The sequence below is a fragment of the Heteronotia binoei genome, chromosome 15 (genome assembly GCF_032191835.1).
Source record: "Heteronotia binoei isolate CCM8104 ecotype False Entrance Well chromosome 15, APGP_CSIRO_Hbin_v1, whole genome shotgun sequence".
Lineage (NCBI taxonomy): Eukaryota > Metazoa > Chordata > Lepidosauria > Squamata > Gekkonidae > Heteronotia > Heteronotia binoei.
Window position 1 is genome coordinate 683,684 of NC_083237.1, and position 14,937 is coordinate 698,620.

Here is a 14,937-nt window from a genome sequence, read left to right on the forward strand (position 1 = left end):
CAACACTCTGTGTCACATAAGAACATAAGAGAAGCCCTGTTGGATCAGGCCAATGGCCCATCCAGTCCAACGCTCTGTTCACATAAGAACATAAGAGGATCCCTGTTGGATCAGGCCAAAGGCCCATCCAGTCCAACACTCTGTGTCACATAAGAACATAAGAGGAGCCATGTTGGATCAGGCCAATGGCCCATCTAGTCCAACACTCTGTGTCACATAAGAACAGAAGAGAAGCCCTGTTGGATCAGGCCAGTGGCCCATCTAGTCCAACACTCTGTGTCACATAAGAACATAAGAGGAGCCATGTTGGATCAGGCCAATGGCCCATCTAGTCCAACACTCTGTGTCACATAAGAACATAAGAGAAGCCATGTTGGATCAGGCCAATGGCCCATCTAGTCCAACACTCTGTGTCACATAAGAACATAAGAGGAGCCATGTTGGATCAGGCCAATGGCCCATCTAGTCCAACACTCTGTGTCACATAAGAACATAAGAGAAGCCATGTTGGATCAGGCCAGTGGCCCATCCAGTCCAACACTCTGTGTCACATAAGAACATAAGAGAAGCCCTGTTGGATCAGGCCAATGGCCCATCTAGTCCAACACTGTGTGTCACATAAGAACATAAGAGAAGCCCTGTTGGATCAGGCCAATGGCCCATCCAGTCCAACACTCTGTCACACTGGACAAAAAAAACCCCAGGTGCCATCAGGAGGTCCACCAGTGGGGTCAGGATACTAGAAGCCTTCCAACTGTGCCCCCCCCCAAGCACCCAGAATACAGAGCATCACTTGCCCCAGACAGAGTTCCAATAATACACTCTGGCTAATAGTACTATTTAAAGTGAAATGCTTAGATTTGTATGCTTGGAAATTATTTTATTGCAGGGAACAAATTCATTACATCACACAATATTATAAAAATCTAGAGAAGTCCAAATGTTGGTTAAGACCATGTGGTATCAGCCTCTGGAATGTGCCCCTCTCTCATCAGCACATCTTCCTATGAGGATGACTCTTCTACGTAAACATTACAAAGAAGCACAGTTCATCTGGTGAATGATTAAACTGGATGAAATGATTCACCAGGGACGAGTCTTCTGTTTGTTTCTAACTTTAGACTTGTGTTCAGTCGCCCTAGTCCTAACTGGTCTCATGGGCAATACAAGACATAAATCAAATTACATGGGCCATGCAAGACATACACCAGTTTAGATGTGGCACATTTGGACAGATGTCTCAAATGTTAGACCCTTTTTTCTTCATTCCAGGCACTGTGAGCCTTTGTGGTGGTGGTTTCTCAGCTACTTCACACACACACACACACATCAATGAAGCTGCCTTGTGCTGAATCAGACCCCACTTGGTCCACTGAAGTCATTTCAGCCTATTCAGACTGGGAGCAGAGCAGCCCTCTCGCTCTCTCTCTCTCTCTCTCCAGGGTCTCAGGCAGAGAACGCTCTCTCCCCTCAACTGCCTTGTCCATTTTAACGGGAGATGCTGCTGCAGGGGATTGAACTTGGGACCTTCCGCATGCTGGGCAGAGGCTCTTCCGCTGAGCCCCAGGGCCCCTGCCCACTGGAAAAGAGGGAAAGCCTTGATTCCCAGGGGGTGGGTTGCTGTTTGGCCAAAGGCCAGGTTGCTTTAGGACCTGCATCAGGCTGCGGGGGGGGGGGGGGGGGGGGCGGGGGGAGGTTGGGACGGGCCTTCTGAGGTCCTGCCTGCCATCTCCCTCGGCTCCCTGGGGCTTCCCCAGCAGCAAGACTCCCCTCTCCCCTGACGCAAGAAGGGCTGGTGATGCTTCAGCCTGCATTCCTCCCAACCCCTCCCCCTTCCTCCCTAGAACTTCGTGCTGCTCCGAGAGCGACCAGAGGATGTGGCCCCCAAGCCCCTCAAGAAGGCCATGGACTACTCATCCTCCAGCGAGGAAATGGACTCCAGCGAAGAAGAAGAGGAGGAGGAGGAGGCCGAGGGGGAGCGCTCCGACGCTGGCACGGACACCCCAGGGGCCAGGTGAGGGCAGTGTTGGCACCGACCTGCTGGGTGTTTTGTAGAAACCCACTTTCTGCTCGCTGTGATGAGCTCTGGCCAGGTTCTCAGAAATCCCAAGGAAACGATACAAGAGGTCCAGGTTTCATAGAATCATAGAGTTGGAAGGGACCTCCAGGGTCATCTAGTCCAGCCCCCTGCACATTGCAGGAACTTCAGAAATGCCTTCCCCCCACACATACATCCCCAGTGACCCCTGCAGGCTCCAAGCCCCAAAATGGCAAAAAACCTCCAGGATCCCTGGGGCCAAACCGGCCTGGAGAAAAACTGCTGCCTGACCCCAAAATGGCAACAGCATTTCTTGGGCACGTAAGAAAGAACCACAAGAATTATGTACTGATGCAGCCCTTCCTGCCCTCCTCCTCATGAGCTGCCTCATTCACAGGATCTTCGTTGCTGTCAGGTGGCCATCGAGCCTCTCCTTAAAAACCTCCAGGGAAGGAGAGCCCACCACCTCCCGAGGAGGAAGCCTGTTCCGCTGAGGAACTGCTCTGACTGTCAGGAAGTTCTTCCTCATGTTTAGCTGGAAACTCTTGATTTAATTTCATCCGATTGGTTCTGGGGCAACAGGAAAAAGCCCTTCTGGGGCAACAGGAAAAAGTTTGCTTACGAGGAAATTTTTGATAAAGTATCAAATGTACCAAAAATGGAGACTAAGCTCCCATCAGCACAGCGAAGCTTGCCAGAATCCGAGACCACAACGAGGCATCTTGTACCCGAAGTGCTGGCTGCCAGTCAAGTAATCCTTCGTTAAGCTACCCCAAGCTCTTGAATGTGCCCAGCCGTTCTGCAGTTGGCTTCCTGGGTGGGGGGGGGGGCTCAGGCTTTGGAGATAAGTGTTAGGGGATGTTAGGCGTGCAGGAACCTTTCCCTGCCTCCCGTTCCCAGGGCTCAGTACGGGGGGGAGAGGACTGGCAGTGCCCCAGTGGTTTCAGAAAGAGAGAACTCTGTGGAAACCATTTACTGAAGGTTAAAGCCACATGCAGAAACCCTTCAAGAATTTAGTTTGCAGAATATATTAATCCAAAACCCACTACTTAAGAACCTGGTGCCCGGTGATTTTATAAAGGATCTCTTTGGTGGCTCTGACTCCAGACCCATGACAAGGGGGTTGGCTCAGAACAACCAGGAACCGCAGTAAAACCACACAGTAAGCACCTCTTTCCATCCCCAGGAGCCAAGGGAACAGTCAGATCTGTTGAACAAAGCAGGAGTCAAGTGGCACCGTTAAGACCAAAGACCAACCACGTTTTATTCAGAACGTAAGCTTTTGTGTGCTCTCTAAGCACACTTCATCACACTTCATCGTCTGATACCTGATCCCCTTGTCTGATGAAGTGTGCTTAGAGAGCACACGAAAGCTTACGTTCTGAATAAAACGTGGTTGGTCTTCAAGGTGCCACTTAACTTCTGTTTTGTTCAGCTGCTTCAGACCAACATGGCTGCCCTCTTGGATCTAGTCAGATCTGTGATGAGCATCTGACATATTTGACAAACCAGCCCCTCTTATAGAGGGTGGCCATCGGGGGTGAGCGGTCCTGGAGACACACACTGGATTGTGGGGTGCCTCAGGGAGCAGTTCTCTCCCCGATGTTGTTCAACATCTATATGCGCCCCCTTGCCCAGATTGCCCGGCGGTTTGGGCTGGGTTGCCATCAATATGCAGATGACACCCAGCTCTATCTGTTAATGGACGGACGGCCCGACTCCGCCCCAGGGAACCTCGACCGGACTTTACAGGCTGTTGCAACGTGGCTTAGGCTGAGTGGGCTGAAGTTGAACCCAGCGAAGACAGAGGTCCTTTGTGTGGGTCGCGACGCTCTGGGAGGGGGAATAGCTCTCCCGGCCTTCGACGGTGCGCCATTGAAAGCAGCGCACCAGGTAAAGAGCCTGGGTGTTCTACTGGAGCCTTCATTATCCATGGAGGCCCAGATAGCAGCCACTGCCAAGTCAGCATTCTTCCACCTGAAGCGGGCAAGGCAGTTGGCCCCTTTCCTTGAGCGCCGGGACCTCGCAACAGTGATCCATGCAACGGTCACCTCAAGATTGGACTACTGTAATGCCCTCTACTTGGGGCTACCTTTGTGCCGGACCCGGAAGCTGCAGCTAGTGCAGAACGCGGCGGCCAGGCTGTTGTTGGGACTCCCGAAATGGGAACATATACGGCCGGGGCTACGTGGACTGCACTGGCTGCCGATTATATACCGGGTCCAGTGCAAAGTGTTGGTCATTACCTTTAAAGCCTTATATGGCCGAGGACCCGCCTACCTGAGGGACCGTCTTTCCCCATACGAACCCCAGAGAGCACTGAGGTCAGCCGGGAAAAATCTAATGGCTATCCCTGGACCGAAAGAGATTAAACATCAAAATATCAGAGCACGGGCCTTTTCAACCGCGGCCCCTGCCCTATGGAACCAACTCCATGAGGAGGTGTGGGCCCTGCGGAACCTTGACCAGTTCCGCAGGGCCTGCAAGACCACCCTTTTTAAACTTGCTTATTCAGACTGCTAAAGAAGGCTGTTAAATAAGGATCCGCCAATGCGGCTTAAAGACCTAGACCGCTGTGTATAAACTGGCAGAACTAGCGTCAAACATCACCAGCACTGTCAGACCAAACTATCTAATTGTATTGACTGGTTTTTAATGTTGTTAAATAATGTTTTATATTGTTAAATTTAAAGGTTTTCTTATTACTGTATGTTATTAAGAAATGTTGTTAGCCGCCCCGAGCCTGCCGAGGCAGGGAGGGCGGGATACAAATGAAAATTATTATTATTATTATACAGTAAGGCATGAACTTTGCCTGTAGTTAGAGCAATTTCTGTGAGGACAAGAAGCCCCGACTATCCTGGCGTCTCCTCATATAACAATGAATATGACCAGAAGGAGCCCCGTGGCGCAGAGTGGGAAAGCTGCAGTTCTGCAGCCAAACTCTCTGTTCACGATGACCTGAGTTTCGTCCCAGCAGAAGCTGGGTTCAGGTAGCCAGCTCAAGGTTGACTCAGCCTCCCATCCTTCCGATTTTAATACTGTCAGTAGCTCAGGAAGCTCTTAGTCAAGAGTTCCTGAGGAGCCTGGGAATCTAATGTTTAGGCTTTGAAACTGGTACCACAAACCTGAGAGACACCAACTATTCTTTCTGGGGCAAAGCACATCAGTGAATCCACCCTTGCTCGGGGAAATACAGCACTTAGCAAGACTCGAAGCGTTTTGGGAGAAGAACCAAAGAGAGAGGCCTAAACAGATTCAAGCTGCTGTACTGAACTGCATTGTCTCGCCTATAACTGCACCACAATCAGACCCATAGCCAGGATTTTAAAGGGGGGGGCATGTAAAAAAGTCAGGAGGCACTTAGCAGCTCCTCTCTCCTGGCCTCCCCCGCCATGACTCAGTTGGGAGGCTGGCAAATACAGCCGAAGACAGAGTCAGGATACAGGATGATCTTGACAGGCTGGAAAACTGGCCAAAAACAAAATAAATTTTAACAGGAATAAATGCAAAGTTCTGCATATAGGTAGAAAAAAACCAATGCATAATTAGAGGATGAGGGAGACTTGTCTTGGCAGTAGTATGTGTGAAAAGGACCTAGGGGTCTTAGTGGACCATCCACTGAACATGAGTCAGTAGTGTGATGTGGTAGCTAAAAAGGCCAGTGCAATTTTGGGCTGTATCAACAGAAGTATAGCGTCCAGATCACGTGAAGTGATGGTGTCGCTTTGCTCTGCTCTGGTAAGACCTCACCTGGAGTCTTGTGTTCAGTTTTGGGCACCACATTTTAAGAAGGATCTAGACAAGCTGAAACGAGTCCAGAGGAAGGGAGCAAAGATGGCGAAGGTTCTGGAGACCAAGTCCTATGAAGAAAGGTTGAAGGAGATGGGCCTGTTTAGCCTGGAGAGGAGGCAGCTGAGAGGTGATAGGATCACCATCTTCAAGTCCTTGAAGGGCTGTCATGTAGAGGAGGGTGTGGAATTGTTTTCTGTGGCCCCAGAAAGTAGGACCAGAACCAACAGATTGAAATTAAATCAAAAGATTTTCCGGCTCAACATTAGGAAGAACTTCCTGACCATTAGAGCAGTTCCCCAATGGAACAGGCTTCCTCGGGAGGTGGTGGGCTCTCCTACTTTGGAGGTTTTTAAGCAGAGGCTAGACAGCCCTCTGACAGCGATGCTGATCCTGTGAATTAGGCAGATCATGAGAAGGAGGGCAGGAAGGGTTGCATCAGTGTTTCGTTCTCGTCTTGTGGCCCTTTCTTACATGTTCCTCAGTAGAACAGGCTTCCTCCTTGGTAGGTGGTGGGCTCTCCCTCCTTCGAGGTTTTTAAGCAGAGTCTAGATGGCCATCTGACAGCAATGAGGATCCTGTGAATTTAGGGGGAGGTGTTTGTGAGTTTCCTGCATTGTGCAGGCGGTTGGACTAGATGACCCTGGAGGTCCCTTCCAACTCTATGATTCTTTGCCCAGGGAAATGCTGTTTGTCACTTCAGGGTCAGGCAGCGATTTTTCTCTAGGCCAGTTTGTCCACAGTTCCTGGAAGGGGGGAGGGGTTCCATCATGGGGGCATGGAGCAGGGGTCACTGGGGGTTCCTGCACTGTGGAGAGGGGTTGGACTAGATGACCCTGGAGGTCCCTCCCTTCCAGCTCTCCTGACCCCTCCTCCCCTCTTCTGTGGCAGAGATGGCGACACGGACTCCGTGAGCACCATGGTGGTGCACGATGTGGAGGAGCTGACGGGTGGAGGCAGCGGAGGCTCTGAGAGTTCGTACGGCGAGGGGACCATGCTGGTGCAGCGGGTGAGCAGCTGGCCTGATCCAGCACACATGCACAGTGGCCGTCCTCTTCCTCGGGGCCTGGAGGGAGCTGTCCCTCCCACTTGAAGCCACAAAGAAGCTGCTCAGCTGTGGCCTTCCCTACCGGCTTGCAGGCCCCGGGCCCTCAGTGCTGCCCTCGGTGGCCAGGTCCTGCCCCCTGCAAGTGCCCCCCCAGCACAGGGGGAGGGAACCCTCCTCATCCTGCACCCCTCCCCTCCCCCCAGACTCCCGAGGAAGAGCGGGCCTGCTGCACAGTGACAGCAACGGCTACACCAACCTGCCGGATGTGGTCCAGCCCAGCCACTCGCCCACGGAGGCCAAGAGCAGCAACGGCTCCTCCTCCCCCAGCAAGGACCCAGCGACAGACGTGAGTGAGCTCATGAGAGCAAGGGAGGGGATGCCCCCCAGGCCCTCTTGTTTGTGGGCACAGAGAAGCTGCAGGCTCACTTCCTGAAGCCCTTTCTGGTTATGCTTAAAGCGGGGAGGGGGGGGAGCGATCCTTGTGAGGCAGCTGCCTTCTCCTCTGCCTTCTCAAGGAGGCCCCAAGAAGCAGCACGGAGGCCTCGGGCACCACCGTGGGAGCAGGAGGGAGACTGACCTTCTTCCTGGGCCTGGAAGTGGAAACCCCCCACCCACCCACCATGCTTCTGCTTTCCCTTCCTTTGCTGCAGTATCAGTCACGGGGCTTGTCAAAGCGCCTGGGAAAAGCTCCTTCACCATGTTTGTGGATCTGGGCATCTACCAGAGCTCAGGTGGAAGCGGAGACGCCGTCCCCATAACCGGTGAGGGGCAGAGGAGGGAGGGGCAAATGGTCTGGGGCACTCTCGGAAGCCAGACGCACAGGGAAGCGTGGCATCTGGAGGCCTAGGGCCCTGCTTTTATTAGCAAACATCCAGTGTGTTACTCTGCACCAGCTCAGTGCTCGTGGCCCATGAGGCGTGCCCTCCCTCTCAAGAGCTTGTTCTGGCTCAGCTCGCCCTCATCTCTGCCCCCTGAGGACTGTTCCCTCCAGTTGTGGGGCAGGGGCATCTCAGAGGCTTGAGGCTTGGCTGGGACAGAAAGAGCAAGAGGGAAATCCCAGCCAGGCTTGAGGAAGACGGAAGGCCCCCCCCTCATCCCCTGTGTGGTGCGTTTGCAGCATTTGACCCCAGTCGCCTGGAGCAGCTGCAGCTGGAGGCCCGGAAGGGCTCTGTGGTCAACGTGAACCCCACCAACACGCGGCCCCACAGCGACACGCCCGAGATCCGCAAATACAAGAAGCGCTTCAACTCGGAGATCCTGTGTGCTGCCCTTTGGGGTAAGGCTGGGAAGGGAAGGGGGGGCAGGTGGCTCACGAGGGGGCAGCTCACCACCCACACTCCCTGCCTCGCGCCCGCAGGAGTCAACTTGCTGGTGGGCACGGGAGAACGGCCTGATGCTCCTGGACCGGAGTGGGCAAGGCAAGGTCTACAGCCTCATCAACCGCCGCCGCTTCCAGCAGATGGACGTCTTAGAAGGGCTCAACCTGCTGACCACCATCTCAGGTGAGGCACAAGAAGCCGCAGCAGCAGGCGCCCCCCCCCCCCCCCATTGGTCAGGCGCTGCAGGCAGAAGCGAGACCCTGAATACAGGAGAAGACAGAGTCAAGGCACAGGCCTGGGAAACTGGGCTAAAACAGATAAGATGAATTTTAACAGGAATAAATGTAAAGTTCTGCATTTAGATAGGGAAAATCCAATGCATGATTATAGGACCGCAGAGATTTGTCTTATCAGCAGGATGTGTGAAAAGGATCTCGGGGTCTTAGTGGACCCTACACTGAACATGAGTCAGCAGTGTGATGTGGTGGCTAAAAAGGCAAATGCAATTTTGAGCTGTATCAAGAAGAAGAATTGCAGATTTATACCCTGCCCTTCTCCCTGAATCAGAGACTCAGAGCGGCTCACAATCTCCTATGTCTTCTCCCCCCACAACAGACACCCTGTGAGGTGGGTTCTCCCAGATAAGAGTCCGCACACTTAACCACTACACTAAACTGGCTCTCCAGAGAGCTGCTGCCAGCCATCCAAGTGGAAGGGACTGGAGTTCTGGACCATGTGGGGTCTGACTCAGGAGCAGGCAGCTGTGAGGCTCACAGGGACAGCTGAGGCAGGACTCCCCGCGGCACCCCCCTTGGCCAGGGCTCCCAGGCAGCACCCCCCTCGCCCTCCAGTGAGTGACATGTGCTTGGTGCCCCCTCCCCTCCCCTCCCTCCCTCCTAGGGAAGAGGAACAAGCTTCGCGTCTACTACCTCTCTTGGCTGCGGAACAAAATTTTGCACAACGATCCGGAAGTGGAGAAGAAGCAAGGCTGGACCACCGTGGGAGACATGGAGGGCTGCGTCCACTACCGTGTGGGTAAGTCTCAGCCGCTCAGGAGGGCAGGGGCGGCGGGAGACGCAGCTGTGCCGTGCACAAAAGCATTCTGAAGGAGGGCTTCGCTTTCTGGAAGGCTCAGTGAGTGCTTTTCAAAAGGCACAAATTTGCTGGATCGAGCTGCTCTGCTCAGCTTATGGCAGAACCTTCCCACCCTCCCTCCTTGCCAGACAATAACGTGGGCCAAACCGGGAGCAAACACAAACCCGCAGGCAGATCAAGCGCTGCAGCTGATTCAAGCAAGTGAGCCCTGCCACGCGCCTGCCTAGATCAGAGCCAGCTGCCAACACAGCAAGGAATTGTACCAAACTCCTCCCCCGCCGGCCGCTGCCCTGGGTTTGCAGCTGGACCCCGCAGCATACAGCCAATAATGGGTTTAAATTCAGGGCGGGAAGACACTGCTGGATTTTAGGACAATCCTTCTTACAGTAAGAGCTGTTCAGCGGTGGAATCAGCTCTGGAGGGAGGTGTGGAGCTCCCCCTCCCAGGCAGCAGCTGGACAAACAGTGGTCCGGGATGTTGTGGGCTGACCGTGCATTGAGCAGGGGGGTGGAAGAGATGGCCTGTGCGGCTCCCTCCAGCGCTGGGATTCTGTGGTCCCCGTCAGTCAGGGTGGGGTGAACCTTCAGGCGGCCCCCAGGAGGCGCCTGGCTCCATCTTGAACCTGTGACATTCTTTGCCCCGTGGCAGTTCTGGGGAGTCCTGATTCTTCCTTCTGGCTCTCGCCTGCAGTGAAGTATGAACGGATCAAGTTCCTGGTTATTGCGCTCAAGAACTCTGTGGAGGTTTACGCCTGGGCCCCAAAGCCCTACCACAAATTCATGGCCTTCAAGGTAAGAGAAGCAGGTTTTTGCTTGTTTAGGAGCATGTTGGGCAATGCCAGAGTTTGGGGGGACAGGGGAGCCGGATTCCAGTCCAGCCTGGCATGAAGAGACCTGCGACCTTGCTGGTCCCTCGGGTGGTTCTGGAGCAGAGCCTGGATCTCCCTCTTGCAGCTGCCCTCTGGGGAACAGGAGGCTTCTGGGACTCTGAAATCTGTTTGGATCCCCTGGGGGTCTCGGGGGGGGGGGAGGCATTCAGCAGCAAGCAGAACAGCTTGAAGGGAAGGTCTGGAGGGGGGGAGCTTCCACAGAAACCTGCATCCTGACCTGGCCGTGCCCGAGGGGCCGGTTGCACTTGGCAGTGAGTCTGAAGGGGCAGAAGGAGAGCCCTCTCCTGGATGCCGCTGGAGTCCTTCCTTCTGTCTTTGTGGTTCTTCCTACCGAGCTTGTTCTTGCCATCAGTGGCTTTCACCAAAAGAGCCTTTCGATCCTGGTCTCCTGGTGGAGAAGCAGGTGTCCATTAGGAAATCGGCCCCCTGTTTGTAGAGATCCAGTTCTGGGCATGCTGATCCACGCTTCACTAATGCTGAGGCTAGATTACTGTAATGTGCTGTACATGGGGCTGCCCTTGAAGGCGGTTCAGAAACTGCAGCTGCCTGTCTGTCGTCTGGGGTTTGCCAATGGGACTGTATCACTTCTGTCCTGAGGGCCCTTCTCTGGCTTCCAAGGCTTTTTTTTCAAGCAGGAAGACAGTTCTGGCTGGCTTGGTGTCAGGGGGTGTGGTCTTACAAGCAAATGAGTTCCTGCTGGGCTTTTTCTACAAAAAGAAGAAGAAAGCAAGCCCTGCTGGCTGCCAGTTAGTGTAAAGATGTTCATGCTCACCTTTAAAGCCTTTTGTATGAGGGGCTTGAAGAATTCCCCTCTCCTCACCTGTTCCCACGTGGCAGCTCCAGACTTTTCATGGCTTCCCCTTCCCGCAGCCCGTCCCTCCCTCTGGACCTTTCCTGTGTCAGGAAGAGTCCGGCCCTCTGGTGCTGCGAAACAGGACTGTGTTCCAGAGAGCTTCTGGGGCAGCCGCAGCCCAGACAAAGGAGGGCAAAGAGGTGGGGGCAGCAGGCTTTCAGGTTTTCTTTCTAATGTGGGGAGCGTCACGCTTTGCTTTATTCAATGGCTCTTGTGGTTCTTGTGTGTTCGACTCATGTTGAGGAGCACCTTAGACAATGACAGTATTCTTTTGAGGGGGAGGAATGCTTTGAGAGGCAGGGGGCTCCTTTTGCCTGACAAAGTGATGTCAGATGAAATCCCTGGACCTCTGAGGTGCTTGTGGACTTGAACCCGGCTCCTCTGCTCTCTGGAACTCTTTCCATGGGCATGATCCATGGAAAGGCGGGTTGTCGTCAGCATTCCAGGCCAGCCCGTGACCTCGCCTCTTCCTCCCCCTCCCCCTCCTCCTTGCAGTCCTTTGCTGACCTGCCTCACCGCCCGCTGCTGGTGGAGCTGACCGTGGAGGAAGGCCAGCGGCTGAAAGTGATCTACGGGTCGTGTGCCGGCTTCCATGCATAGATGTGGACTCCGGCAACAACTACGACATCTACATCCCTGTGCATGTAAGGAGGGAGGGCCAAGCCCCTGTGCGATGGGGGGAGGGGAGGGGGCAGGGGCTGAGCGAGTCCTCTTCTCTGCAGATCCAGTCCCAGATCACCCCCCACGCCATCATCTTCTGCCCACACGGAGGGGATGGAGATGCTTCTCTGCTATGAGGACGAGGGGTCTACGTCAACACCTATGGGCGCATCATCAAGGACGTGGTGCTGCAGTGGGGGGAGATGCCCACCTCCGTAGGTGAGCTGGGGAAGCCGGGGGGGGGGAGGAGGGGGCTGAAGGACGGGGCTCCAGGCTCACCTCTTCTGCTCCTCCCCCCTCCCCAGCTTACATCTGCTCCAATCAGATCATGGGCTGGGGGGAGAAAGCCATTGAAATCCGCTCCGTGGAGACGGGCCACCTGGACGGGGTCTTCATGCACAAACGGGCCCAGCGCCTGAAGTTCCTCTGTGAGCGGAATGACAAGGTGAAGGGCCTTGCCTCTCTTCCCCCTCCTCCCTCCTGCTGAATGGCCTGCAGCTGAGTCGGGGGGGGGGGCAGTGCCCGGGAAGCTGGCCGCACAGTTGTGGCTGCTGGCAGGGCAGGGGGGGCACCTGTGTCCCCTCTGGAGACCTCCTTACTGGAGAGCTGTGTGAGGAGGGGCTGCTTGCACACGTGGAACAGCCTGGCTGTGCCCTGCCCCAAGCTGGGGGGGGGGGGGTGTCTCCCTGTGCAGAGGATGGCTGGTCCTTTGCCGCAATGCTGAGTCAGAGGATTTCTTGTTAGCAGGGGGAGGGGGGCTGCTATGAGTTTGTTTGCTTCATTGCATTTATTAATAGCCCACTCCCAACTATTGTAGGGCTCTAGGCAATGTATAATGTTATAAACACATTAAAACCCAGAAGATCAGTCATAAGCATATTTAAGAGATCAAGTGGCAAAATTTGCCGTTTCCTCCCATTTCCGGCCCGTGGATGCCCATCTGAGGGGAGGGGGCCAGCCAGGATAGACACCATCGCTGCCCTCAACCGAAACCTGGTGGGTCGTGTCTGCCTTACAGGATCCGCAAAACTGCATAAGGTCCCTCCCACAGGGCCCTGGGGTTGTGTGGCAGAGGTTCCACCAGGTTGGGGCCAGGAGTGGAAAAGCCCCGGCCTGGCTGAGAGCAGCCGGATGTCCTTCTGGCTGGGGACCCCAGCAGACTGTCCTCCCAAGACATAGCAGAGGAGGCGGTCCCATCCCAGACCTCTCAAGGCCTTGAAGGTCAATGCCCAAACCTTGACCTCTACTCAGTGCTCCAGTGGGTGCCAGCGCAGCGGCGCAGCACAGGCCGTAGATGAGCAGGACTCGATGCTGCCGCATTCTGGACTCCTTGGAGCTTCCGGGTCCGTCTCAAGGGCAGGCCAGTGTAAAGCAAGCTGCAGTAGTCTAGCCTGGAGGAGAGGGCATGACAGGATAGGGGCCAATGCCAGCCTGGATGGTATGGGTGACCTGGGTCTCCATAGCCCAGGAGGCATCCAGGGTCATGCCCAAGAGCAGGAATGTCAGCTCCTGCGAGTTCTTACCCATTGAACAACTCGAGTTGGTTCAAGAGTTCAGTTTATTGAGAGCAACCTGCTTTTGGCAGGTCCGTGACCCTAGATATATCTTGCCCATAACGGTTACAAATGCAAGCAGTGGGCGTCAGAAGCATTCCCCCCCCCCTCCAAAGTTCTTTCCCATGCAGGCCCTTCTTTGCAGCTGCAGCAGTTCTCTGTACTTGAGTACAGGGCAGAGAGTCTCCCTGGTGGTTTCAGAGGAATGCCAGAGAGAGCAGCAAGGCTAAAGAAGCAGAAGTGCTGCAAAGCAAATGAACCCATAAACTAGCCTCTGCCAGTCCCCCCCCTCCCCCCCATGGCAAGAGCACTCCTGACAGGGCAGTCTGAGCCTCATCCCCCCCCCCCACTCCCAGCAGCAGCGGCTGAACTCAGAGGGGAGCCGTGTGGGGTGGGCTTGGAGGGAAGCTGGAGGAATTGGGCCCAGGTGATTTTGTGCCATCTCCTTTGCCTCCCCACAGGTCTTCTTTGCCTCCGTCCGCTCGGGAGGCAGCAGCCAGGTCTACTTCATGACGCTGAACAGAAACTGCATTATGAACTGGTGAGGGAGGGAAGGGGAGAGGGGCTTCATCCCCCACCACCGCCTGGACTGGAAGGAGGAGGGGACGGACGGACGGACGGGCCGAGGAGCCAGGAGGCCCAGCAGGCAGACGGATGCCTTGGGGGGAGGGGGTCCTCCCAGCCCTGCCCCAGAAAAGGGGAGGGGTTGGGAGCTTGTGGGGAGGGCCCCCATGGCCACTGGGCATGCATGTGCTCCTCACACTTCCAGACGTCCACCACTGCGAGGAGGAGGAGGAGGCTGGAGGCAAAAGCTACAAGAACCCAGTGGAGCTGCTGGGAGGTCCCCCCCCCCTTCCCCTCATCTTTCCACTTTTAATATGGAGGGAGAAGATCAAGCTGGGGGGTCCGTAATGTCTGGGTGTCCCTTATGGGGGGGGAGCAGGCTTGGTTTGCATGGAGCAGGTCAGAACCCAGATGCCATCTCCCTTCCCTCCCTTTGCCTTTGCGCACATTCTCCCCCTCCTCCCCTGCAGCACTTGACTTTGTGAGCACAGAAGCACCCCCCCCCCGCCTCCTGTGGCATGCAACCTCCCCCCACACACACATTCTTTGCTTTTTCTCTTGCCCAGTGGGGCTTCTGGCCATGTGGCTGAGAGGGGGGCTTCCCTTGCCTCCCCACTGCTGGTGGCATCCCCCCCCCTTCCCCCCGCAGGCCCTGGGCTTGTGTGGATGGGTGCACACTTCTCCCTTCCCTCCCCCACCCCGCTGGGGTGGGAGGAGTTCTGTATATTTTGCTTTAAGCAGCATTATTTTGTGATGGCAATTAAGTAACTGACTAACGAAGCACTTTACTGGCCTCCCCTCAATCAGGGAGGTGAGGGGGGTTTGGCCACGGGGAGGCTCAGCAGCGGGTTCCCTTTCGTGGGGGTCTCTTGCCTGGCTCCCCCATCCGCCTTCCCCAGATGTGGCCGGGTTTGGGGTTCCCTTCTGGGGCAGCTGGTGGGATGAGCCCCCCCCCTGCCACTGGGCAATTGGAGTTCTTGTGTATTTTTGCTTGCCTTTGTATAGACCTCCCCCGCCCCCCTCAGCCCAGCTGGGAGAGCTGCTCCCCCCCCCCCCAGCCAGCCGGCCCACCCGTGGCCCTGGGATCTTCTCACCTGTTAATAAAGGAGCCAAGCAAACCTCCTCT

At 55.3% G+C, this 14,937-nt stretch overlaps 1 protein-coding gene across 1 annotated transcript in view; it reads left to right on the forward strand.

Moving 5' to 3' along the window:
* MINK1 (misshapen like kinase 1) overlaps positions 1-13,794 on the forward strand; it is a 52,369-nt gene extending 38,575 nt beyond the window's left edge. The window contains 17 exon segments of the mRNA XM_060256286.1: positions 1,845-2,014; positions 6,722-6,839; positions 7,082-7,097; positions 7,100-7,228; positions 7,529-7,639; positions 7,996-8,154; positions 8,236-8,258; positions 8,260-8,380; positions 9,098-9,232; positions 9,983-10,083; positions 11,530-11,629; positions 11,632-11,678; positions 11,757-11,797; positions 11,799-11,839; positions 11,842-11,913; positions 12,000-12,139; positions 13,709-13,794. Of these exon segments, the coding sequence (XP_060112269.1) occupies positions 1,845-2,014; positions 6,722-6,839; positions 7,082-7,097; positions 7,100-7,228; positions 7,529-7,639; positions 7,996-8,154; positions 8,236-8,258; positions 8,260-8,380; positions 9,098-9,232; positions 9,983-10,083; positions 11,530-11,629; positions 11,632-11,678; positions 11,757-11,797; positions 11,799-11,839; positions 11,842-11,913; positions 12,000-12,139; positions 13,709-13,792 (1,608 nt within the window). The 3' untranslated portion in view covers positions 13,793-13,794.
* Positions 13,795-14,937: the final 1,143 nt, after the last annotated feature.